General features: G+C 37.9%; 2 protein-coding genes across 8 annotated transcripts in view; one reads left to right on the top strand and one right to left on the bottom strand.

The window, feature by feature from the left end:
* The window catches only part of DENND2D (DENN domain containing 2D), a 19,619-nt gene extending 15,921 nt beyond the window's left edge, over window positions 1-3,698 (top strand). The window contains 4 exon segments of the mRNA XM_006149582.3: window positions 1,684-1,725; window positions 2,129-2,213; window positions 2,591-2,830; window positions 3,242-3,698. Of these exon segments, the coding sequence (XP_006149644.1) occupies window positions 1,684-1,725; window positions 2,129-2,213; window positions 2,591-2,830; window positions 3,242-3,318 (444 nt within the window). The 3' untranslated portion in view covers window positions 3,319-3,698.
* Window positions 3,699-6,468: 2,770 nt separating this feature from the next.
* The window catches only part of CEPT1 (choline/ethanolamine phosphotransferase 1), a 50,511-nt gene continuing 31,685 nt past the window's right edge, over window positions 6,469-25,294 (bottom strand). For 4 of the 7 annotated variants that reach the window (XM_027772301.1, XM_027772300.1, XM_027772298.1 and 1 more), the window contains 4 exons: window positions 9,736-9,867; window positions 8,688-8,846; window positions 8,073-8,198; window positions 6,469-7,263 (listed from right to left, as the gene is read on the bottom strand). In XM_027772301.1, the coding sequence (XP_027628102.1) occupies window positions 7,144-7,263; window positions 8,073-8,198; window positions 8,688-8,846; window positions 9,736-9,867 (537 nt within the window). In that variant the 3' untranslated portion in view covers window positions 6,469-7,143. Of the gene's footprint in view, window positions 7,264-8,072; window positions 8,199-8,687; window positions 8,847-9,735; window positions 9,868-18,860; window positions 18,946-25,294 lie in introns of all 7 variants that reach the window. The other 3 variants (XM_014588227.2, XM_027772297.1, XM_006149569.3) reach the window with 2 other exon arrangements.

The following is a 25,294-nucleotide window of genomic DNA, read 5'->3' as shown; positions in this document are numbered from 1 at the left end:
TTTCCTTCCAATCCACCAGATCCACAGCCATCCTTGTGTGAAGGCATCTGAGCCCATGTACACAAGTGGTTTCAAGCCTGGACTAGTTTAACTTTTCTCCCCTGATGGTGGATAATTACAGGGCAGTGCACACTGTTTATTGGCACACTTTCTAGTTCCACTTTCCTTCTATCTAGAAAGGAACAGAGGGAGACCATTTACCCCATTTTCAATATTAAGGGTCACAAACTGGTAAAGGGGCCTAGTAGGCATTTAAAAGGACCAGCAGGGTCTGCCCCATAGCATAGCAGCTAAGTGCTGTGCTGAGGAACCTGGATCCCACATGGGCAACCAGGGTTTGAGCCCTGGACCCGGTGGCTAGAAAAACACTCCAGGCATGTTCACAAGTGCCCAGGCTGAACAGGTTGGAGAATTGAAGGAAAAGGGATTGTAGTGTGACCAGGCCCTGTTGGTGGGGTGTTCTTTCACTTGCTTGCATGTATGTACACTCACCTTTTGGCTTAAAACAAAGAAAAATCTTCTAAACAAAGAAATAAACCAAATGACCTGCACAGGATTTGAGGGACTATGGCAAACTGGTGAGCACCGGTCCTATCTAAAGGGGCAGGTACGACTCAGTTCCATCTGAACATTGCCCTTTAGCAATGAGGGCCAGTGTCAGGGCTCCTAACTTTTCAGAAGTCAGAAATGCAGATTTTATGTGAAATATTCCAGTTTAAATATTGGAAACTAGTCTAGTTGTTTAAAAATGCTGGAACAAGGAAACTGATCTGCCTGTTGAAATCAGCCTATTTGACATGTCTGATCTACCCTGAAGTCCCCTCAGGCAGTGATGGAGCTCAGACTGCCACGAGAACTCAGGTCCTCCAGGTTCCAGCCTGTCTCACCTGCAGCTTGTGGACACACAGCCTTCTCACTTCCTTTCCTTCTCCTTGCTGACCCTGGGCTTCCTTCCTTCCCTTGGTGACCTTCCTGCTGGAAGGCCCAAAGCTCTGAGGGAGTTTTCAGTAGAACTCCAGGCAATCCCACATAAATGTTTGCAAGCATTAAAAGATCAAAGATGCGCGTCCCTGTTTTAGAGCTGACCAGAGGGCAGGGAGTTGAAGGAGAGCTGCAGAGAGAGGAATGCAAGCCTGAGGACAGTGCAATCTAGGGCTGTATTCTACTATAAATTAGCAGCACAATCTTTGGGTCTATTACCTTGCTTGCAAAATAGGGTGCACCTGCCTCAGAGATCTGTTGCAACTGAGATAAAATGCACAAAGCACCTGTGTGTGCTAGGTACTAAATGCTGCATATAGAGAAGCAATGACTGTGAGTAGTGTTTTACTGAGGGAGTGACTGGCTATGGTTTCCCCATATTGTAGTCCCCTACTCCCCAGCCTCTTTCCCCTACCCACTTCCCACACACACACCTTTCTCCATGAAGAGAACTGAAATTTTCAGAGGGTGTTGTTGAGGGAGGAGAATGCCAGACAGGAGGGAGGATTGAAGATGCTGATTTTGTTGCTCCCTGGGTAAAAAGGTATAGCTACAAAAGGATCAAATTATCCAAACTCACTTTCAAGGATTATTCACATTGCAAGCCAAAAGCTCCTGGGGACAGCAACGGGATAAGGGAGAGTATGTCCTCCTGAGCCTATGATGGAAGAGGAACATAAAGCCATTCTATGTTTATTTCAGGTCCTGTTGGTGAATCTTTGTGAAGGAACCTTCCTGATGTCTGTAAGTATCCAGGGTCAGATCTTCTGCTGGCCCCCCACTGACTCAACTACTCTAGTCTTATCCACATTCCACTTATTTCACCAAACACAAGTGATTGTGTTACATGAAAACTTGTGCTATAAAATCTTTTCTCTTCAGAAGCCCACAAAGACACAGGTGACTTCACCACACAGCAGTTTTGAACAAGGGATAGAAACTAAGTATCACAGGGATTAAGAGGATCCCTTGATGTTTAGAGTCAAACTGAAAGTGAAGAAACAACTTTTGTCTCCTTTGTCTGACTGGGGGTGTGTGGGTTGGGGGATGTGGAATTCATGCCCCCCTCATGGCCTCCTGCCAAACCCCTTCCTGCCAACTTCCTCCTGGAATGCTTGACCTCTGAGCCGACTCTGTCCTTTCCTAGGTTGGTGATGAAAAAGACATCCTGCCGCCGAAGCTTCAGGATGACATCTTACGATCTCTTGATCAGGGGATCGATAAGTTAGAAAGTATGTCCCATGCCCCTCTGATCAGGGGATCGATAAGTTAGAAAGTATGTCCCAGGCCCCTCTGATTTTGTTTTTTTCCAGGGAGCTCAAGGGTATGATTCCCAACCATTCACTTCCAGAAATAAAATGCTCATTGGCAGTCCCAGGCCAGCCTGAGGCTTAGATTCTAGGGCAAGTATGAATATGAGATTTCCCCTAAGCAACGGCAGGGAACCCATACCCAGTCTCCCATGTCAGTCAGTCAGTAATTATGAATCCTACCCCACTGCTGTCCCCAGGAGCTTTTGGCTTGCAATGTGAACAATCCTTGAAAGTGAGTTTGGATAACTAGAATCCTTTTGTTACCCTCTGAGATGGCCTTTATATGTCCTCTGCAGCTTTGGAACAAATCAACGAGCATGTTTCAAGCCCTTTCGTGCAATTCTTTGTCAAGACTGTGGGCCATTATGCTTCCTATATCAAACGGGAAGCAAACGGCCAAGGCCACTTCCAAGAACGGCCCTTCTGTAAGGCTCTGACCTCCAAGGCCAACCGCCGCTTTGTGAAGAAGTTTGTGAAGACTCAGCTCTTCTCCCTTTTCATCCAGGAAGCCGAAAAGAGCAAAACTCCTCCTGCAGGTAAAAGACAGCCCCTGTCAACTTAAGTCCAGAGGGTTGCCTCTAGGATGAAGAAGAGGGGAGGAAAAAGTATTTCTCTCTAGAGGTCCACAAAACAGCTGTACTTTTACTAGTGGGGTTAGAAAGTAGCCTGAAGCCTAAGAAAATGCCTCCTAGGCTGACATTCGGTACACCTTACTCTATTCATCAGCTATCAAGACTAGGCTCCTCCTCCTTTTGTTTACTCCGATATCCAAAGGCCTTTGAGGACAGGAGAACCCTGGCAGGAATGGGACTATGTGTGGGTGTGTTGGGGGGACTGCTGGGGGAGGAGTGTGGGGAGCAGTGAGGATATTGCTGACCCTTATTCTTGAGCACATCATAGAGCCTAACCAGGTTACATGCTTCTAACACCTGTATCTGAACCCTCAGGCTATTTCCAGCAGAAAATACTTGAATATGAGGAACAGAAGAAACAGAAGAAACCAAGGGAAAAAACTGTGAAATAGGAGCTATGGTGAACAGGAATGACTAGACCTATAGGCCAGTTCTGGAGTTGGCCCCTGCCAGTGTGGCAAGATCAGTGAAGCAGACTCCAGGCCTCACACTGGTGTCTGGGACTCCTGGTATCAGCTTTCTCAGGACTTTGGAGGGCTCCGACGCCATGTTCACAGAACTGACCTCAAAAACTGCGTTTCTTGCAGAGGTGACTCAGAGTGGGAAACAGTAGTACGGATGTTGTAGATGCTTGATTAGAAGTTGCTGCAATTGCTTACTTCTGGGAACCACTATTACAAAGTCCTCAACAGTGAAAGCAGTTGTGGCCCAAAGACTTGGCCCTGCCACACAAACGTGAAGATGAGAATAAAGATGAAAATCTTATTGTTTATATGTGTGTCTTTGTCTTCCACTATGGGGGGAGAATCAGGAAAAATGAGAATAAAGTGGACTGTGTTTGGAACAGTGGGTCACTGCTCACCTCTAATAGGAAAGGTCAGATTCTGGTAAGACCAGTAACAGCTTTGGATGCAGGACAACAGAATCCTGGGGAAATCACACCTGCCTAGAGCAGGTAGGGGGAGAGGCTGCTAGACAGAGGAAAACAGTATAGTCGAGGGTAACTGGAGGGTAGGATTTCCAGGCAACAGAAGTCAGTGAAAAACCTACATGGCTTCCATAAATAGATTTGTTTGTCCATCACTTCCAGTTGGGATAAGAGCTTTACCTGTGGTCTTAGATACTCTTCCAATTGGTCCTTATTTTGAAAAGCAAGTTAATTCTTTAAAGATGAAGTGACCCTTACATTGCCCTTCTCTTTGAGAAAAGAGAATGAAAATCTTGAGTCCAAAGTTTAGTGGTCACCCAGTCCCTCCTCCCTGTGCTTCTGATAGTTTTTGTGTAAACATTGCAAAAGACAAGAAACTTTTAGAAGCATCTTGTCTTTCAAAAATTTCATTTTCTTTATAAATGAGAGCATGACCCTGAGGGGTCCTTGAATTGTTTGTTTTTTTTTTGTTTTTTTTTTTTTTGAGAGGCTTTTGCTATAGGGCATGTGTGCTCGCCAGAAAGACAGAGACAAAGAGACAGAAAGTGAGAAATCACCCCTGAGAAGAGATAGTCACGCCATAATCCCTTCTCCTCCATTCTCCTCTCAGGATCTTGGGCATGTATGCACACATGCCCAGTGTGAGTTTAAGCCACCAGGTCCAGGACTTGAACCGTGGTCAACTACATGGGAGTCCAGCAACATAGCCATTACACCAATTACTGGTTCCAGGGTCCTTGAATTCTATACAAATAACACAAATATTTTTGGAGAGTAGAATAGGGGGGGCAAGGGCTATTAAACCAAAACTAAAGCCAATGTAAATTGATTTAGGGAACAGAGAATAGGGGGGCAAGGGCTATTAAACTGAAACTAAAGCCAGTGTAAATTGATTTGGGGAACAGAAAGACCTCTGGCAGGTGGCAGGTGTCTCATTATCCACATAGCAGCCTTAACTGCTACTCTTTACAGCTTCTAGGAATCATTACATCTGTTCAGGCAGTTTATAGTTGTGGTTCTTAACTGCAGTTGTACCTCAGAAGGTTTCAGAACAGAAACTAGAATTCTGGGAGTCCTGTGAAAATCTTCTGAGGTCTCATCCCAAATCTACCAAATCATCTCTAGAGCTAGGACCTGGAAATCTGTATTTTTGAAAAGCTTCTTCAGGTAATTTTGATACCCAACCAGGCATATGTTAGCACAAGCATGAGGTCTCGTTGAGGTTTACTACGTACATTCCCCCTGCTCAGATGAATCTGGGGATAACACCAAATAACTCACAACAAATATGATTGCTTCTATACTGGATTCCTTTTATACTGAAGACGATTTCATTTCAATTTTCCCTTGATACCTCACTTTCTAGCTATAGCTCACTAAAACCCAGCAGGGTGCAGTACAGAACACTGAAGCAGGATTCAGAAGATCTGGAGTCTAGTCTCTGATCTGAAAAGGAGCAACTGTGTGACACTGATAGGCCATTAGCCTCTCCAGGCCTCGATTTCCACTGTGGGTAACTAATACCTGCCGTGTCTGTATGCTGTGACAAGCACATAAGACAATAGATGTCACTGTGCCAAACAAGTAGAATTATCTTTCTCTGTCCTGCTTTGTCCTAGCTTTTGAAACTTTACTCACCCTAGCATTTTCTTACTTGCATTTCTCTATCCCAGATGCTGAAGAAGTTGTTAGAAAGATTTCTATTTCTTGCTATAGTCTTAGAAAAGAAGTGGAAGGTTAAATTCTCACTGCTAATTCAGATCTACATGGGACTGATGGAACCATTAAAAATTCAAACAACAGGGTCTGGCTGCTGGCAAGGCAGTATAACAACTGTTTATTTAAGAGGTTTTTGCCATAGGGCACATGCGCTAGCCAGAGGAAAAAAACGAAAGAGACAGTGAGAGGGAAAGTGAGAAATCACTACCCGGGGTGATGGCCACATCCCTTCTCCATTATCCTTCTGGGATCTTAGGCATGCATACACGCATGCACGCACATGCCTCTGGTGTGATTTTCAAGCCACTAGACCGGAGACTTGAACTGTAGTCAGCCATGTGGGAGTCCAGCAACGTAACCACTACACCATCTGCTGGCACTGGCAATTGTTTATTCTTGACTAAATGGCAGAAATAAAAATCAATAGTAAAACAAGCTCGTTTTAGTGAATAGAGAGCCAAACCTTTCCTGCTATCTTCCAGTTGCTGTGAAGCAAGTGAACGGGCTATGCATAATGGGAACAGACCTGGTTCACAGAGGACACCTGGTTCATAGAGGACACCTCAAACTGTAGTACAGATACTTTACCAGAAAGGAAGGTGCCAGAAAATGAGAGCACCAGGCTATTACAGAAAATTTAGCAGGTTTAAGATTCCAAAATGTCTGATTATCACAAGGGTGATGATAGTAACACAAAGAACCCACTGAGAGGGCAAATGAACACGGTCCTCCTTTCTTAAACATTTTATACAATATAAAGGTCATAGGACAGACACATCACAACAATAAGCCTGACTGAATTTATTTATTAAAGAACAGAAATAAATTGCTTAAGTTTTTAAAAATGACATTAAAACCAAGTTTATCTCTCCATTGAATAAAATCAAGAAAAAAATCTGGCTTTCAGATCATATATTTTATTTAGAAAAATAAAATGGATTGACAAAGTTACCACATTATTCTGCATGCTAACAGTATTTCCAAAGCCCATGAGATACCATTTCTTGAGCAATTAAAAAAAAAATTACTTCTTCAACAATGTAAAGATAGAAAACCTTTCAATCCAAATGGAAGGTTGTTACCGCTAGTTCCACCTCACGAGCTAGTGTGATATTATCTGTGCCATACGCAGAGCTCCTTAGTAAAGAAAGCTTGAGAAGACACTAAACAAAGATGTTACTGAAGGTAATCTGTTAAAATTATAAAGCAACCATCTTTTGCCCTGCAAATATTCTACATTAGAAATTTCCACCACTGGGCATCTGTTCTCCATGACAATATTATTCTGAATCCAGGCTAATTACAAACACATGGCTGTTTTTGTTTTGTTTTTTCCTCCCCTGCATGCTTTCTTGGGCCAAACCCTGTATGACAAAATGTACAATTTACAAGATGGGACTTGAAATTCCCATTTTCACACAGGATAGTTAGGGAGTGTTACCAAAAACAAAAGTTATACAACATTGATTATTATAAATTATATTTCTTCTTATCCACCCCCATTCTCCTTTATATGTTCAGATTCTTTCCTGCAGAAAACATGAGTTCCTATATAACAGCAATTACATCATTAATGATGATTAGAATGAGCTGTAGACACCTTGATTCTAAAGACATGTATGTGCAGGTGAGACGCAATCTGATTGCAAACACTGACACAGTAGCGGATCAAATCAAAGAAAGAGAAAACCTGGAAAGAAAAGAGACCATTAGATTCTCAGGACCTACTTAAGACCTCCCTAAGCTTCCAGGAAATAAAGAAGAGTTGCCCCTTTACTTTTCTCTCCATCTTAACCTTTAACTATATAGTTTAATAACTCAATTTCTTCATAGCCTTTGCTTTAAAGTAAGGATTAACACTCCTAGGGGAACAGGTAGTAAATACTTTAAACTTTATGGGCCATATTGTCTTTGTCACAACTGCCATTATAGCTCGAAGCAGGAACAGACAAAACATAAATGAATGGCTACAGCTATGTTCCAATAAAACTTTTGTGGCCCATAGGATGTAGTCTGCCAACTCTTTTAACATTAGAAATTTGGAATTTATGAGCCCCAATGCAGGCAGGACTAATAATTATACAAAACAAACAACAACGAAAAAAAAAAAAACACCTAGTACAAACCACAGAGAAAGGAACTCTCACAAAGTCACATGTATATAGATTTCTGACATTCCAAACCATTATAATTATATAAGCTATGTCTCAGGACTGGGACACCAAAATAAGAAAACAAGTAGCTTCCAAAAAATGAAATAAGACATAGTACAGGAGCCCGATGGTGGTGCAGTGGCAACACAATTAGACCCACCTGGGAAGGTACCAGCTTCACATCCCAAGGCTGCCTGGTATAGGACACAGGGGTACACATTCCTGTGATCCCAGCTGGCTGAGGCTGGGGGTGGATCACAGTGTGAAGACACTGTTGGGGTACCTGTCTGTTTCTCTCTCACTTAAGAAATAAATACTAAAAAACAAACCATAGTATAATACTTACCAGGGCAATCCAAAGTACAATATATTCATCAATAAAGCTGTTAAAATACTGGTCAAGAAACAAAAGTGCTGGACCTATGAATGCTGTGTCATGCAAATGCATTTCACTTTTTGTCATGTGTGCAACCTATAAATAAAACAGAATCAATGAGGTAGTTTTTATATTAGAGCAATACTAAGCTACGTAGTAAATCCATATTGTGCTGAGACATCATGTTCTAAGTATTATTTAGCAACAGTTGTTGAAGCTCTACAACCAAAGCTCAGTAAGATTGTGTGTGAGAAGAAAGGGATGTAGTGGGTCATGTCAACTAAGTCTACAAAAGAAGATCTGCAAAAGGAGCCTCAATTTTGTGTCCAGATTGAGAAGGAAGAATGTTGACAAAGTGAATGACCAAACTGAACACTGGATAGAAGGGTGAAAAGTGGTCGAGGGTCAAAGAATTCTGGTAATCTCAAACTATAGTTTCAGGAAAAGAGTAAAAATAGCTTCCATGTTGATATAAAGAGACTTTACATCAAACTCTAGGGCTGCGTAGGAAGCTACAAAATGAAAACTATGGCCATAAATAACCAAAGTAAGATGAAAGTTAAAAACAAAAATTTAGGTGCTTACCACAAGCTTATTAGTGATTTTAGCAGACACAAAACCAAATGTCAGTATATAAAGACAGGGATGCTTTTCAAAAAGCTGAACTGCTGATTTCTTGTAGATCATTGCAGCTAATGTAATAACTGATCCAATATGGAGAAAAGGAGAGAGGACACTTGTTCCCTGTACAGAATGAAGAGAAGAGTTAGCAGTATTCAACACTCGTCAGGTACACGTGGTTCTGTTGTGAATCAGTTCACTTCCAACTTTTGAGACTCTCATAGTATTCAACAACTGGCAATTTCAACCAACCGTACACCAAAACAGCTAATGAAAAGCAGAAGCATGAACTGGTCAGGTACTGAGGATTTTACTTAAGAGGCCAGGCTTCTTTTCACAAAGCAGGTCATATTTTTAAAAAACAGACGTGGGCCCAGTCTCCGTGGTGTAAGTGTCAGTGTGCTAAAATGAGTGCTAGAAGCCACACAGCCAACTACAAGAGTTCAGATCCCTGGTGGACCTAGGACACAGGTGCATGCATGTGTGTGTGTCCAAGATCCTAATTAGCTGAAGGACTAGATGAAGAGTATTATGGCAGAATAAGGTCCTGTCAAGGATGCTTGCCTGACTTGTTTATCTGGCTGTCTTCCCTCCTTCTTTCTTTTCTCCCTTCTTCCCTTTCTTTCTCTTTCATATGTATATGCATGAGCTATCATGAATAAAATGAAAAAGACTGTAAGTTATGTGTTTGTGTATGTCGATGCACAAAAATACACATACATAAACATAAATATGTATGGATATGTACATAAAACTGAGAGGTTTTAAATATTATTTTGACATGACCAATATGATTTTCAAGCTGCTGGGTCTGGGACTCGAACTGCAGTTGGTCATGTGGGGGTCTGGTGCCTTAACCACCATTCCACCTGCCTGTCCCTAGGCGTTACTTTTTTTAAAATCTAAGCAGAAACTAAAAATTAAATGGATTTTATACATTTCAAGTGAAAAACAGAATGACCAGATAACCAAGTCCTCGCGTATACCATCAGAAATCTTAAGATATACTTACTGCTATTGTTGATCCATTTTTGCCAACACCGCCTGTGAAGATTACACGGAAGTAATTTGTACAGGAAAATATGGTCCCTGCTACAGTACAAAGCGCAGGAAAAATTTTCATTTGAATATTCAGCACTGGAATCTTTAATGGGTTGAGAGAGAGAGAATAATTAAAATATATACAAACTAAAATAAGGAAATAGTATAGACAAATATTTGATTCATATTCCCAAATACTCTCCATTTCTTCCAGTTTAGTAAATATAGGTTGAATATCCCTTATCTGAAATGCTTGGGACCAGAAGTGTTTCAGATTTTGAAATTTCCAAATTTTGGAAATATAACCATACATATATATATATAAAATGAGATATCTAAGGACAGGACCCAAGTCTAAACAGAAAATTCATATACACCTTAAACACATAACGTGAAGGTAATTGTATGTTTTTGTATTGCAGTGTTTTGACCATGATCCACTGCCTGAGGCAGGTGTTCAATTTTGCACTGTGGTGTCATGCTGGTGCTTCAAAGTTTGAATTTTGAAGCATTTCAGATTGCAGATTAGGAATGTCCCACCTATATTTAAAGTAATGAAAGTTTTCTTCTTTATTTTAAGCAAAATAATGTCTCAAGGGATAAGGCAATACAGAACTTATCTCACCTCTGATATCAACCTTAAAAAAAAAAAAAAAGACTCCAACTTAATAATCTGTGTCTTAAGTAAGGAGTACCTAATACATTCCAGAGGTCTAGTAATAGCGAACCAGACAAGGAGTACACCCTGTCTTCTTCTTTGTGCATTTTTAAATTCTACCTCTAAATTTGTAGGATCTCACTTACTGTTAAGAGAGAAAAAGTAGTGGCCATGAAGGAATAGAGGAGATATTTTAGCTAGATTTAAAAAGCTGTCAAGAGTAGAGAATGAAAGAGAAAAGTTTTATTCAAAAGACTAACTCCAAATTGTTAGTATATGGGCAGCTGGTGAATGCAGAAGCCAACTAAGAAGGCATGAGGAAAAAAATAGGTCCAGTACATCCAAACAGGTACAGCTCTTCAACTGTGTATCCAAAATTATAACAGGTGAGTTTACTTTTCAGAAAAGTAGATATATTTATAGTACACTGAAAATATGAACTGAGGTACCTAAAGTAAGGAAGACTGAGTGGACTGAGGTCATACATTTAATCTCGCAAGTACCACATCCATCATTTAAAATGAAATATACAAGAGAACTTCAAAACGTTCATGGAAAATGGAACGAACTATAAGTACAAAATTTCTCAACCTAAGCTTCAATTCAATATACTTTTATAAACAATGGTACCAGTCATTTAGTCCATTCCAAAAGAACTGAGGGTCCCTTGGAATTTAACCATATCAATGCAATCTTTTTTATATTAACTGAAGAAAGATGGGCATTCTTTAGTTTTGTTAAATTAAAAAACAAAATGAAGGCAGGGACCAAGTCAGGGTTATAAGATAGAATTCCTTATGATTTCCCATTAACACTCACAAATCGCCCTTGATGGGAAGGAGCATTGTAGTAGTGGTGAATCTTTCTTGGATTTTTCTTACTAAAGCTTCAGCTAACTTTTTCAAAACACTCTCATAACCAGATGTTATCATCCTTGGGTCCTCCGAAAAGTCAACAGGCAAAGTGCCTTAAGCTGCCCAAAACACTGCTGCCATGACCTTTACCTGACTGGGCCACTGCTTTTATTGTGGTTTGTTTCCAGATTATATTAGTAAAGCCATGACCCACCTTCTGTTATAATTCTTTGAAAAAATGCTTCAGGATCTTATTCCCACTTGTTTAGAACTTCCTTTGAAAGTTCTGCTTTTGTCTACAGCTGATCTGGGTGCAACCATTTTGGCACCCACTAAGCAGAAAGATTTTTTTTTTTTTTCCTTTTTAGGTCTTCGCCATAGGACACATGCATTCGCCAGAGAGAAACAGAGAGCGGGAAAGTAAGAAATCACCCCTAGGGGAGATGTCCACGCCACAATCCCTTCTCCATTCTCCTCTCGGGATTTTGGGCAAGCACAATGGGTAGAAAGATGAACTGTGGTCAGCCATGTGGGAATCTACTGCCTTAACCACCATGCCACCTGCTGACCCCTAAACTTTTATTTGTAAGTTAGAATTGTGTAAGGAGAAAACTAAGAATGTCTATGGTGTTGGCTATTGTTGCTATTATTCATTTTTTGGTGCTTCAATCAGGGCACCAACAAGATTAACTTTTTCTTTGCAAAATTGATGGGGATGGTCTGCTGTTGCAGGTGCAATCTTCAACACTGTCTAGCTTCTTCTTAAGATAAATTATTTCTAAACCTCTGATTTCTCTGAGGCATTGTCCCCATAAACTTTTTAAACCATCAATGATTTTACCACTCTTCCACTCTAGCTTCATCATAAATCTCATGTTTGTTTTTGTTTAAATTTTAGCACAATTCACCTTGTTCTGATAGGGGAGCTTTTCAAACTGATGTCTCCTAATATTAATAGTAAGAGTAAGTATCTATTAAATGCCTATTGTATTCAGACAGTATGGAAGTTATTTCTTTTCTTCCTTAAAATTGCTTCATGAGGTATTTTTATAACTCCATCCAGTTTTATGAACTAGTGCTTCAAACAAGACCCGGCTCAGAGACGTTATAGATGTTATAACAAGTTAATTCAAACTTATGTGGTACAAAAAAAATTGAAATCTATACAGTTTTATCACAATGCACATTTTCCATGAGCTTTTTGAAGATTCCTTCATACTTATACAAAACTTAAAATCATTTCAGGCTTTCTGCTTTTTAACTTTCCTCCTTCAACTTTACAATCTCAAATTATGTCCAATATGGGTTGAAAAGAAAGTAAAAGTAAAATAAATAATATATAGTAATAGAAACAAATGCTTACAGGAACAAGATTCCAAAAGACCAGAACCCTTAAACAGGCAATGAGTTCTCCCAATGAAAACACTTTAAGGAGAGCTATTTATTCTTCAGGGCTGTCATCTAGCTACACTTTTAAAATCAAACAGAAATGTGGCATTTATAATTTTGCTTGTACAGATAAAACTTGAATAAATTGGCAGAGATAATTTTTAATGTTTAGATATTTGTTTCTTCAAAATTCTTAAGAACCCATTTTGTTTATATAACTCTAAGACCTCTTGCAAAACTGAAGCTCTTAAAAAATTAAAAACAAATCTTAAGTTGTACTGTAGTACTGTTTAATTTTCTAAAACGGAATAGGTCAAAGCCAGAGCTCTAGGGGGCATCCTAAATGGTCTTCTCAAACTGATCTCCAGCCCCTACAGCCCAAATTTGAAACTTGTTTTCCATAAGGGAGGAAATCAACACCATGGGTACACTGAACTCTAAGAGACAGTTTTCTGCTCCAGTTCAGAAAATTAGGCATTACAATGTAAATCTGATGCACCTGGCTGAAACTCAATGCTCTGGCCAGTTCCTGATTCCCAGCCTCTCCACTCTGCCCCCCTGCCTTTCCTTCCATGGAGACAAAGGATCTCTCTGGCAAAGGGGAAATAAGATACTCCTCCAGATTCCAAAAGAAGTAGGGCATTACTCCATTACAGGGGCATCCTTATATTTAGGGTCAGGATACTGAATGAATGCCAACCCTGTGTAACAGTAATCTGTGTCACGGCTGGACTGACATCCTAACTGTATTTACGATCTAGTGAATCTGCTTTAGGATCATGGAAATTGCTACCCTTTGAAAAAATAAAGAATAAACAAAAACATCAGAAAAACAAAGCAAATGAGCATGGCTTAGGTCACACGGAAAGCAAGCAAGCTATAGACTTAGGAGCACAGTATAAATATTCCCAGGATCAGATTCTATCATAAACTTTAGTTATTATACACACTGAAACATATGCTCCAAGTACAGATTTTTGTTTGAGTTGATCTTGTATTCTCTATAGAGTCCTGGTTATTAATGGTGTTCAGTACACATTTATTGAAAAATGATTAAGATCTTCTCTCTTTCTTTTACCTTCTACATAAAACTACTGTTTTGGGACAGTATGAGGAAACATTTAGCTCCCATATTAAGAGTGAAAAAGGAAGTTTGCTACAAAAACTGAGGCAAAATGAAAGGATGGCTGCAGTGAAAAGAATCCTTGGGTCATGGTGTCTGCCTTGAAGCCAGGGAGATCCCTTTGGATTCATGCCATGAAAGTAACGCAATTTATTTTAAAAAAAGGTTAGAGATTGAAAAAACAAACAAACTTATATTCTCAGTACTTTTAGCAGATTACAACAAACATGTTCTGGTTCAACAGTTTGGATTACTTCAGATTATTATCAGTTATTAAATTGTTAGACTAGTTTTCTTATGAACGTAACAAAATGTTCTTATAAGCTTTGTAAATTTCAGTAAAAATATAAAGTATCATTTTGAGATTATGTGGGAGAGAACTGGCAATACTTGTCTCCAAAGAATATGAGAATACTTGTCTGTTAATCATATAGTGTTTAAGAAACATCACTATGTCTGAATTATTTAAGTGTAAGGACACTTTTTAAAATCTTTAGTTCAAGAATGAGAAACAAATAATTTACACTACATAGAAAGTTTTCGGTCCTACCAATGAATTCTGAAATTTCACCTGTATTTACACTCACATATTTGCTTCGACTGGATTCCATAAAGTGTCTTGTGGCTTAATGCATATTTAATCAACTACTATATTTAAAAGAATCAAACACCAGTGAAAGTAATCAGGAGTGGATTATATGTGGTTCTCTTTCAAAATGAGTATATCCCATTTTTTTCTTTCATATTTTTTATGAAGAGTGATATGATGGAAGATACTGTAGAAGGGATATTCTTTTTGAGGACGCAATACACAAAAAATGTGTCCTTTGCTATTTAGAATGTATAAACCATGTACTGACTTTTGTACATAAAAATTTCTTTAAAAAAAAAAAAAAAGGCGGGACCAGCAGTTGGCTTAATGGCTATGTCACTGGACTCCCATGTATCAACTGTGGTTTGAGTCCCGGACCTGGTGGCTTAAACTCACACCAGGCATGCGTGTGTGCATGCCCAAGATCCTGAGAGGAGAATGAAGGAGAAGGGACTGAGGTGTGGCCATCCCTCCTGGGGGGGGAGTGATATGATGGAAGATACTGTAGAAGGGATATTCTTTTTGAGGACGCAATACACAAAAAATGTGTCCTTTGCTATTTAGAATGTATAAACCATGTACTGACTTTTGTACATAAAAATTTCTTTAAAAAAAAAAAAAAAGGCGGGACCAGCAGTTGGCTTAATGGCTATGTCACTGGACTCCCATGTATCAACTGTGGTTTGAGTCCCGGACCTGGTGGCTTAAACTCACACCAGGCATGCGTGTGTGCATGCCCAAGATCCTGAGAGGAGAATGAAGGAGAAGGGACTGAGGTGTGGCCATCCCTCCTGGGGGGTGATTTCTTACTTTCTCTGTCTCTTTCTTTCTGGCAAGCGCACGCGCCCTATAGAAAAAAATCTCTCCAAAAAAAAATTAAAAAGGAAAACAAAACACAAATCCAATCTCTCGGTGAGGAGGGGGGAAGCAGTAAGAAATGGGTAATTCATATACAGTAGGTATACATCACTTACCTTTGCAAAATAGCTGATCTTCTGGAATCAGCCACATGAAAATACTTACACTGCTTTTGCTTGTTTGTTTTTACCGTAAGTTAGCTTTCTAATTAGAAATTATCTTAATGAGAATTTGAAAACTACTTCTATTTTATGGCTTCAATCTCTAAAGATGAAAATTTTGTAACTGGGCCCTATATTTTTTTTTCTCCATTTTAGCATACAAATGGGAGCATTACATGTAGTAACTGTTCTGAACTATTATAATGTAATTCAAAACAGCCTATTTAGCTATAAATCCATAAGGCCGATGAATAAAAATGTAATAGGGTGTCTTGAGGTTAATAATGGGAACCTGTGCTAAGAGAGGCTTGAAAAACAAATAATATTTCCTTAAGTCTCTAAATATTACCAGAGGTGTCAGGTGATATTTAGAAACTTTCCATTTAATGGTGCCAACAGTAGAACCAATGACTGTAATAATACGACAGGGGCCTGGGAATCTCTTTCTTGTTTTAACTTAATCTCACTAATTCTGGAATTGGATTGCTAGATCTAAGAATTTCATTTCAGTTTCGAATTTAAGAGTTCCTCAGATAACTTTTAAAACAAATATTATAAGAAATGATTACATTAGCTTAATTACCAGTCGAGACAAGCTAAAATACTTGATCTTTTTTAAAAAAGGAAACTGGAGTCAGCACACACTGTGGTCATTAGGGTGCTGGACTCCCACATAGCTGATGAGAGTTTCAGTCCCAGACCTGGCAGCTTGCTGCCTCACTTTCCTTCTCTCTCTCTCCCTCTCTCTCTCTTGTGAGCACATGAGCTCTATGGCAAATTAAAAAAAAAAAAAAAAAAAGATAATAAAATTTTAAAATTAAGTCCATTTTTTTTGAGGGATAGGTTTTTGCTATAAGGCATGTGCACTCACCAGAGAGACAGGGAGAGACAGAAAGCAAGACGTCATCCCCTGAGGGGATGGTCATGCTATAATCCCTTCTCCTCCATTCTCTTGGGATCTTGGGCATGCCCACACATGCACTTGGTATGAGTTTTAAGCTGCCAGATCTGGGACTCGAACCGCAGTCGACAATGTGGGAGTCCAGTGATGTAACCATTACGCCATTTGCTGGCCCCCCCAATTAAGATAATTTTAAAACATTATGTACGCTATATCCATGTACAAATCTCACTGAAAAAGGTAAAGCAACTTACTGCCAGGCCCAACTTTAAAATTAAGGATATAACATATATGTATAACTTCATTTACAATGTTTTATGCATTTTAACTTTATAAAGATAATTAGGTAGATAAAACAAATCTTGACTTGTTTTCAGATGATCAAACCAAAACTACCATTTTTTTGTGGGTATGCTGAAATTTTAAAGGCAATTTGTGTATGTTCAGGATATTCAAAACAACTTTGGGGGAGAAATTTGAAAAACATTAGGCCTATGAAAATAATGTAGTATACATTATCACTTTGAGATTATGTGGGAATAAATGTGGGAGAGACTTGAGAATACCTGTCTATGAAGAACATGGGAAAACTCACCTGTAAATCATTTTAATATAAGCAATAATAAAATACTTAATATAATCAAGACATAAAAATTTAAATGGGGCGAAGCACACTTTATGATTTGATATCAAGTGAATAAAATCTATTCTTTCCCTTATATAAGGCTACATTGCTAAAAAAAAAAGCATTAAATTATTTCTTTCAATAAATACTGAGGGATATGTATCAATTACACTTTCTCAAATACTTAATTTACCATCATAAAGTGAGTTAGGTAAGGTAAGACTCTTACTCAGTAAATTTCTCTTATACTTTAAAATTAATCTGATTTTTAAGAATTATCTTCATTTAGGCCTACTAAATCTGTTTGGTAAGACTGCACCAAACGAATTAAGCTGCGTGGTGGTGATCATCTGTTAACTGAAGACTAGGGATCACAAGCTATTTTGATTCAAATCTGGAAGAATACATTAAAATTGGAAAAGCTCCAACAGCTTTACTAAATGCCCATTACTTGACAGACACTATCCTAAGTGCTTTCCACATTTAATCTACAAAATAAACTTACGAAATAGGTACTACAGGGGACTAGCAGTTAGCATAATGGCTATGTCACTGAACTCTCATGTAGTCGACCATGGTTCGAATCCTGGACCCGGTAGCTTAAACTCTCACCGGGTACGTGTGCATGCTTGTCCAAGATCCTGAGAGGAGAATGGAGGAGAAGGGATTGTGGCATGGCCATCCCCCCTGCAGGGGTGATTTCTCACTTTCTGTCTCTCTGTCTCACTGGCGAGTACACGCGCCCTATAGTGAAAACCTCTTAAGCTGCGTGGTGGTGATCATCTGTTAACTGAAGACTAGGGATCACAAGCTATTTTGATTCAAATCTGGAAGAATACATTAAAATTGGAAAAGCTCCAACAGCTTTACTAAATGCCCATTACTTGACAGACACTATCCTAAGTGCTTTCCACATTTAATCTACAAAATAAACTTACGAAATAGGTACTACAGGGGACTAGCAGTTAGCATAATGGCTATGTCACTGAACTCTCATGTAGTCGACCATGGTTCGAATCCTGGACCCGGTAGCTTAAACTCTCACCGGGTACGTGTGCATGCTTGTCCAAGATCCTGAGAGGAGAATGGAGGAGAAGGGATTGTGGCATGGCCATCCCCCCTGCAGGGGTGATTTCTCACTTTCTGTCTCTCTGTCTCACTGGCGAGTACACGCGCCCTATAGTGAAAACCTCTAAAAAAAGAAAGAAAGAAAGGAAGAAAGAAATAGGTACTATTATGGGCTTCATTTTACATAGGAAGAAACTAAGAGAACTACAAAACAGATACATTCATGACAGACAGTGAATCCTGAGTGAAATGCAGGGAGTCTGGCTCCAGAGCCCAATCCCCATACTATATTACTTCTCTGAGGTTTGAATTTGTGTTTGTAGGAGTGACTATATTTCAGGCCAGGCTGAAAATCAAAATCTTGTCTTGTTATAACAATTCCATGGAACTGATTTCATCCAATAAACATTGATCCTGTTTTGGGGCCACAGTTAATTTACAAATTAACTCAACTGTGTTAATTCAGGTTTAAGAATATGATAAAAAAACTAGTAGACTCACATAGTTCAGAAAGAGAGTAAAAGGTCTAACATAACCTTTCGTTGGTTAACTTGCTAAACTAGCTGTTGTTTCTACATCTATAAAAATGGAAGGACAATAACTCAGATTCTTAATGACGTCAAAAATAACAGCCCTGTAATAGATCTAATGTACCACACAACTCCAATTAGTAAAATTCACTACAAATAGGTTTGTGTCCTACCATTCGTTGTTCAACTGTTGGTCTACCGTTTTTTCAGGAAGGAAAAATAAAATAAATACATAATAATTTTACACGATACCCTTTAATTGGATTATCCTGTATTAGAAAACACAAGCAAAAGACAACATGCATTACAATGGGATACACAATGTGAATAAAGTTACCATAGATTGCCAAAAAGGTGGTCCTCCAATCACTGCCAGCAAATGCATGATTATTATGAAGATTTGTACTTCAGTCACATCAATTCTGATTAGGTACAAAAAGCCAAAAAAGCAGAATTACTCAAAACAATTTCAGGTTAATCACTTGCAAGCTTAGCAGCATTCCTCTATCATGCACAATAGAAAAAAATCTCAAATATTGAGGAAAGGGGAAAAGGAGGTGTCAAAAATTTGTTATGAGCAAAATCAAAGAAAATCCAGAGCCTTTCAATTGAATTTGATGAATTTCACAGAGCAATAAAAACCCCTCCTTTTCAAAGGAAATTCTGTGTCATTAAAGTTAGGTTGAAACTATAGTTTAACCTTTCCCACCATAAAAAAGGGGGAGGGGGGTCAGGGAGACCTTGGGGGAGATGTTGAATTTTGAGTATCAAGCAAAGGATTATACTTGCACTGCTATATAACAGGAAATCTTGAAATAAAGTGCTTTGTAGTATCAAATGAGAAAAATGGTGAGCTTTAATTAAAGTAACACAAATTACTGAGATCTTGCAAAACTCACGGCCCTTTAGATATACTCATACATCACTTAACGACAGAGTGTTTTGAGAACTGTATCATTAGGGGATTTTGTCATTGTGAAAACGTCGTAGTGTGTATTACACCAACCTAGATGGTAAAGTCTACTACACATCTAGGATACACTGTATAGCCTATATGCTCCTTACAGGATCATCATATTTGCGGTTCACTGTTGAGGGTGACATCGTTATGCTGTGCATAACAGAATTCATTTATGAGATGAGTGTGAAAAAACACTTATCCAATTCTCAAATTCATATTCTCATTAGGTTAACTAATCCAATATTTCTAGAAAAAAGATACTTAAAGCAGCCACAAATTAGCATTGGGTTTACTGAAAATGATCTTACAGTCAGGAAGAGACAGACCTGATACAAAAATGGGGCAGGAGAAATTAAAAGTCTAAAGTCTAGAAAAAAGATTATGAACAAAAAGACTGAGGAGCAAAGAAGAGGTTGGTATTTATTTATTTCTGTAGACTAGTACTTCATATAATCTTGAGATTAGCATTTTAGATTATTGGATCCAAATGCTTCTTTGAGAATTTACCTTACAGAGATGCATACATAAATTGATGTTTGTGTAAGTTTTTTTTTTTAATACAGAATTACTTATAATGGCAACTTAAAAATATCCTACAATGAGAGAACTTTTATATAGTTCTTTCATGTAATGGAATACTTAGCAATTTTTAAAAAGAATGGTTACAATGATATGAAAAAATATTAAAGCTATATTAAGTGAGAAAAAGTTGCAAAATGTGCATATGTTGCTTTCTGTATAAAAAAGAAAAATAATTTCCTACTTTCATTTTTGCCAGTAATTGTATAACAAATTTCTGAAAGGATACATCACAAACTAAGCATAGTGGTTATTTATTGGGGAGGACCGTGTAGGAAATCAGCAGCTGAGAGAAAAGGTGGAGGAGACTTTCGCTGTATACCTTTTTGGTAATGTTAGTTCTTCAACAAAGTGAATAATTTATCTATTAAAAATAATCAGTCTAAGAAAAGTACATATTGATAAAAGCAAGGGGATTCAATTTTCATAGAACAGAGCCCTCATTTCTAAAACTGATACTTAAAGTAGATAATCTATAATATGAGCTTAAGATTTGTAAGGTCTCATGCTCATGATAAATAACTGGATTGTAACCTGCCTATTGCAACTAAAATAACTGATCTTTGTTTGCTCAAGAATGTTTATTATACAAAAGCTTATTTCACTACAAACATAGAATGATGTAGTTATTCAATATACACACTTATAGAAAAAAAAAATGGACTGAATTAGGCTAAAAAGAATCTGTAGAGCTGACCTGGCGAATGGTGGTGCCAATAAGGGGAATTACACTCAGTAGCAGACCCAGGAGACTAAGCAGGTAGGTGTCAAAGATGATCAACTCTGTCTTGGGTGGAGGAGAGTAGACAGCTTACAACATTTTTGCTGGATATATGAAGTAGCCTTTTGAAAGGGGAAGGGCCAGAAGTATAGAATTACCAAATAAAAGTGGAGGGAACCTCATGCAGTTAATCTTTGTACCTTGGGTAAATATAAAAGAGAATAGAAAACATGAAAGATCTTTACAAAGTCTCAAATTGGAATTCTTAGGGAAAGTTTTATGAAATAGACTGAAATTTTAAAAGACAGAATTTTTTTAAACCACTCACATACTATCACTGTTATTATTATTCAGATGAAAATGACTTTATGTTAGGAGAAAGGGCCAGAGAATTCTTACTTATCAATTGGTAGGTAGTAAAGACTCTTTTTAACCTATTTTCTTATCTATTTTAAAGTGTTATTCTGAATTCCAGGGTGAACTCTGTCTTAACTGAATTATGAAAACTTCCTCTCATCACTCCTGGAAGTGTGGCTCTGATCTTAACTGTCAGTGGAAAAGGGTAGAGCTTAAAGACATCCCCAAAGATGGGAACTAAAGGCAAGCTAAGAAGAGACACATGGTGGAAAAGATTAACAATAAACAAGAGTTAATAATTCTGTTTAGAAGACAGCTAGTTACATGACAGTCCATTATTCTATTTTTCACTAAGAAGTCTGAATATAGGCTATATGTACTAGAACACATATTGGGATTGGGGACTCATTTTAATCTTTTTAGTCATGCAGGAAAGCCAATAATTTAGAAGGAAGGACATTTTGTAAAGTCAGGAATGAGGCATTTTTATATTCACTTTCTTTTTATTATTACTACAATTTTAAAGATGAGGAAACAGGTGATAGATAATATGCCCAAGTGCTGAATTATTACTACAATTTTAAAGATGAGGAAACACAGGTGATAATATGCCCAAGTGCTGGAACTACTATTCAAAAACAAAGAAACTGATCTCCACAACTACCCTAAAACAAATAAAAAAAGCAAAAAGCATAACCCATTCCTCCAAAATGGAAGGGCTATATGGTAGAACAGACGGTTTTTTATAAAAATTATGTGGGAGGGGCTGGCAGGTGGCATGGTGGTTAAGGGTGATGGACTTCCACATGGCTGACTGTGGCTTGAGTTCCGAACCTGGCGGCTTGCTCTCTCACTTACTGACTTGAGTTCCGAACCTGGCGGCTTGCTCTCTCTTACTGATTCTCTCTGGTCAAATTAAAAAATAATAATAAAGTTGAATAAAACAATTCTTTTATAAAACAAAATGTGGGAGGGGACCAGCAGATGGCACAATGGTTACACAGCTGGACTTCCATGTACTTAACCGTGGTTCAAGCCTGGCAGCTTGAAACTCACTTCAGGTGTTGTGCTGGAGATCCTGAAAAGACAGGGGGGGAGAAGGAAATGTGGTGTAGCCATCTTCCCTGGGGGGTGATTTTTTGCTTTCTGCCCCTGTTTCTGGCCAGTGCTCCCGTTCTATAGCAAATATCTCTCTTAAAAAAGAAATCATGTGGAAAAACAAATTACATTAGATTTCCATAGGCTTAAAGTTTCTGAGAGACAAAATTAGATGATACTAACATCATTTTTGGTAATCATGAAGGTTTTGAGTACCCTGACTGTTATGGCTTTAAAATAACTTCCTATTTCTACTTTATCTTAACATAGGTTGTCAAAAAATATGACGACAAAATCCCCCAACTACTATGGATAACTCATAATGAATACTCTGGTTAGAGCATATGAAATTACCACAACGAGCTGGAAACAAACCTTGATCTGACAGCTGTCACAAAAGAAAAATAGAAAGTAGTAAATCAGTTGTGAAGCCTGACCTCTCCCATTCATTCTTTTGATGGGAAGGCTGTAAGTGTGGCAGTCCAAGGTCAAAATAATCTTGGACATCCTCAATAACCTCATGGGCCAATAATTCCTTGATACACTTGTGGTATATTGATTAAAAGGTAAAGAAAACAACATGTCTTAAATAAATATGAGAAATTTTAACCTCTTAACAAGAGAACAGAGTTTCTTCACTTAGAGCGAGGATTTCAGGAGGCCTTCATCACCGCAGAAAGGCAGCTTAGAAAATTCCCTAAACAGGGCAGTTACGACGTCAGAATCACAAAATAGCTTTTAAAAGTGATAAGGGGGGTATAAAGACTCCAAGCTAAGTTACCTAACTATGAAGACAATTTTTCACTATTTTAAGAGTTTCAATTTCACTTCTCAATGTTCAGAGAGATACCTAGTATGTACATTTTTGTGAACTGTGGTGTGGCCATTTCCCTGAAGGGTGATTCCTCACTGTCTGCCTGTCTCTCTCTCCAGTGAGTGCACACGCCTTACAGCAAAAATCTCTCTCAATGATTAATTAACTAATTAAGTAAGGATGTAAAGGCATTTAAATGACATTCTTTAAGTACATTAATCATCTTTTCCCAGAATTTTCTGTGTCTTTCCTCTCTAAAATAATCTACCTTTCCTCTACATGTGACACATGCATTTCAAAGATATTCTTGTAATTTGGACACTTAAGTATTTTTGTTAAAATACAAACAGTAAGTATAGTGTCATAATTGCATTATTAGTTTGTTAAAAGAGACTATGCCCTATGGATAAATTCACAATGTCAAAGAAACTCAGATTTGTACATTTGACTTTGAAATTTCTATTGTTAAAAAGAAACATTCTGTTTAAAAAGTCACCCATTTAAAGGTGTCTGGAATCCTACTCAAGGATTCCATTGCTACTTACTTCAGATATGTAATCAATTATAAATGGACCTGAAATTCTAAGAATTCTAAGAATCAGAGCATAGCATTCATTATATTCTTTATCAGAAATACCATGAGTAAAATAAAGTGTTGTGGACTGAAATGAAGATGTTAACCTAGAAATTGCACACTGACTTCCAATATACTTTCTACCTTATAAGAGACAAATGGGGCATGGTAAGCTTAGACTCACTTTAAGTAACATTAACCACATAGCTAATTGATAACTTCAAGTATTTTTAATTCAAGTGTTATAAAGACAAGTCTATTTGTGAAATAAGCTAAATTAGTAAAAACAGTATTACCTATGACACAAATGACTATAGAGTCTTCAAATTCTCTGAGAAGACCAAAGAGAAAAGAGCACTGAATAATTTTGAGTAAGTGGAGAAAAACACAGCCAGAGAACAAGTCCTCCAACACAGGGTCTCACGGTGAGGTTTCAGGCCCCCTGAAATCCTCACTCTAAGTGAAGAGACTGTTCTCCTAAGGAGCAGGCTATCTTCACCATCTTTGGAAACAGAGTAAGTGAAAGGAGAGTCCTCTTCCTTCATTCAGTACCATCATGAAGTTAAACTGTGGTATTCTTTGACTCTAACTAACGTGATCAAATCCAGAAAAACTCTGAAACTACTGAGAATTATTAACACAGGTATTTAATATAAAGATGATGAAGATTTACTATATGCCAAGCACTGTAGTAATGCATTACATTTTTAACCTTTAATCTTCACAAATACTCTGGGATAGGAAATATTTTATGGATGAAATTTAGTTAGGAAGTTTAAGTAACTTTTTCAAGTTACAGAGAAAATAAAAGGCAGAACCTTTAAGATATTGTGACTATTGTTCCTACACATTGCTACATCTCTTTTAGTTTACAAATAAGTTAGGGCAAACATTTGTCCTCAGTTTTTAAATCGATATACTAAGATGGCTGTACACTTCTGGGTGATGTGTCTGTAGTCTAACACAAATTTATCAAAATTGATTACAATAAGCAATAGCTGATAGGAAGTTTAGCTGCTAATAAACTCATTTAGAAACAAATTAGAACAATTCTTCCTGAGCCTTTTCCCCTGAACTTTACCAAAAAAGGGGAGGGATACATCTGATAACTTCATGTCAATGATCAAACCAGTTAAAGTAACACATATTAAAAATAACATAAAATTTCTGCAAGTCGGCAACTGGTAAAAGGGAAGACAGTGTATTTAGGGAAAACAACATATTCTGACACTTTTTTTTTAATAGAAACATTTTAATAGAAAGTGCTATATAAATATAGGGCACTTTGTTTTAACAGACTAAAACCAGGTGAAAGTAAATAATATAGTCAATATTCTGACCATTCATGTCATTAAAAATACTATTGGATAAGGCCTTTGGTGAGTACAATGAACATTAAAAATTAGTTATTGGGACAGCCCCTTGGCATAGTCGTTAACGGGGCCAGATACCACATGGCTGGGCTATGGTGTGAATGCCGGCCCCAATGGCTTGAAAAAACATGCCAGGTTTGTGTGCATGTGTGCCCCAAGTCCTGAAAGGATATCGAAGTGGAGGAGAAAGGACTGCCATGTGATCACATCCCTTACTCGGTGCTTTCTCCTCTCTCTCTGGTAATTAAAAAAAAAAAAAAAAAAAAAAAAAAAAATATAAAAAAATACAAAACT

The sequence above is a fragment of the Tupaia chinensis genome, unplaced genomic scaffold (assembly GCF_000334495.1).
Source record: "Tupaia chinensis unplaced genomic scaffold, TupChi_1.0 Scaffold000270_2, whole genome shotgun sequence".
NCBI classification, from domain to species: Eukaryota; Metazoa; Chordata; class Mammalia; order Scandentia; family Tupaiidae; genus Tupaia; species Tupaia belangeri.
The sequence above is the reverse complement of the archived record's forward strand: the minus strand, read 5'-3'. Positions and strand labels throughout refer to the sequence as shown.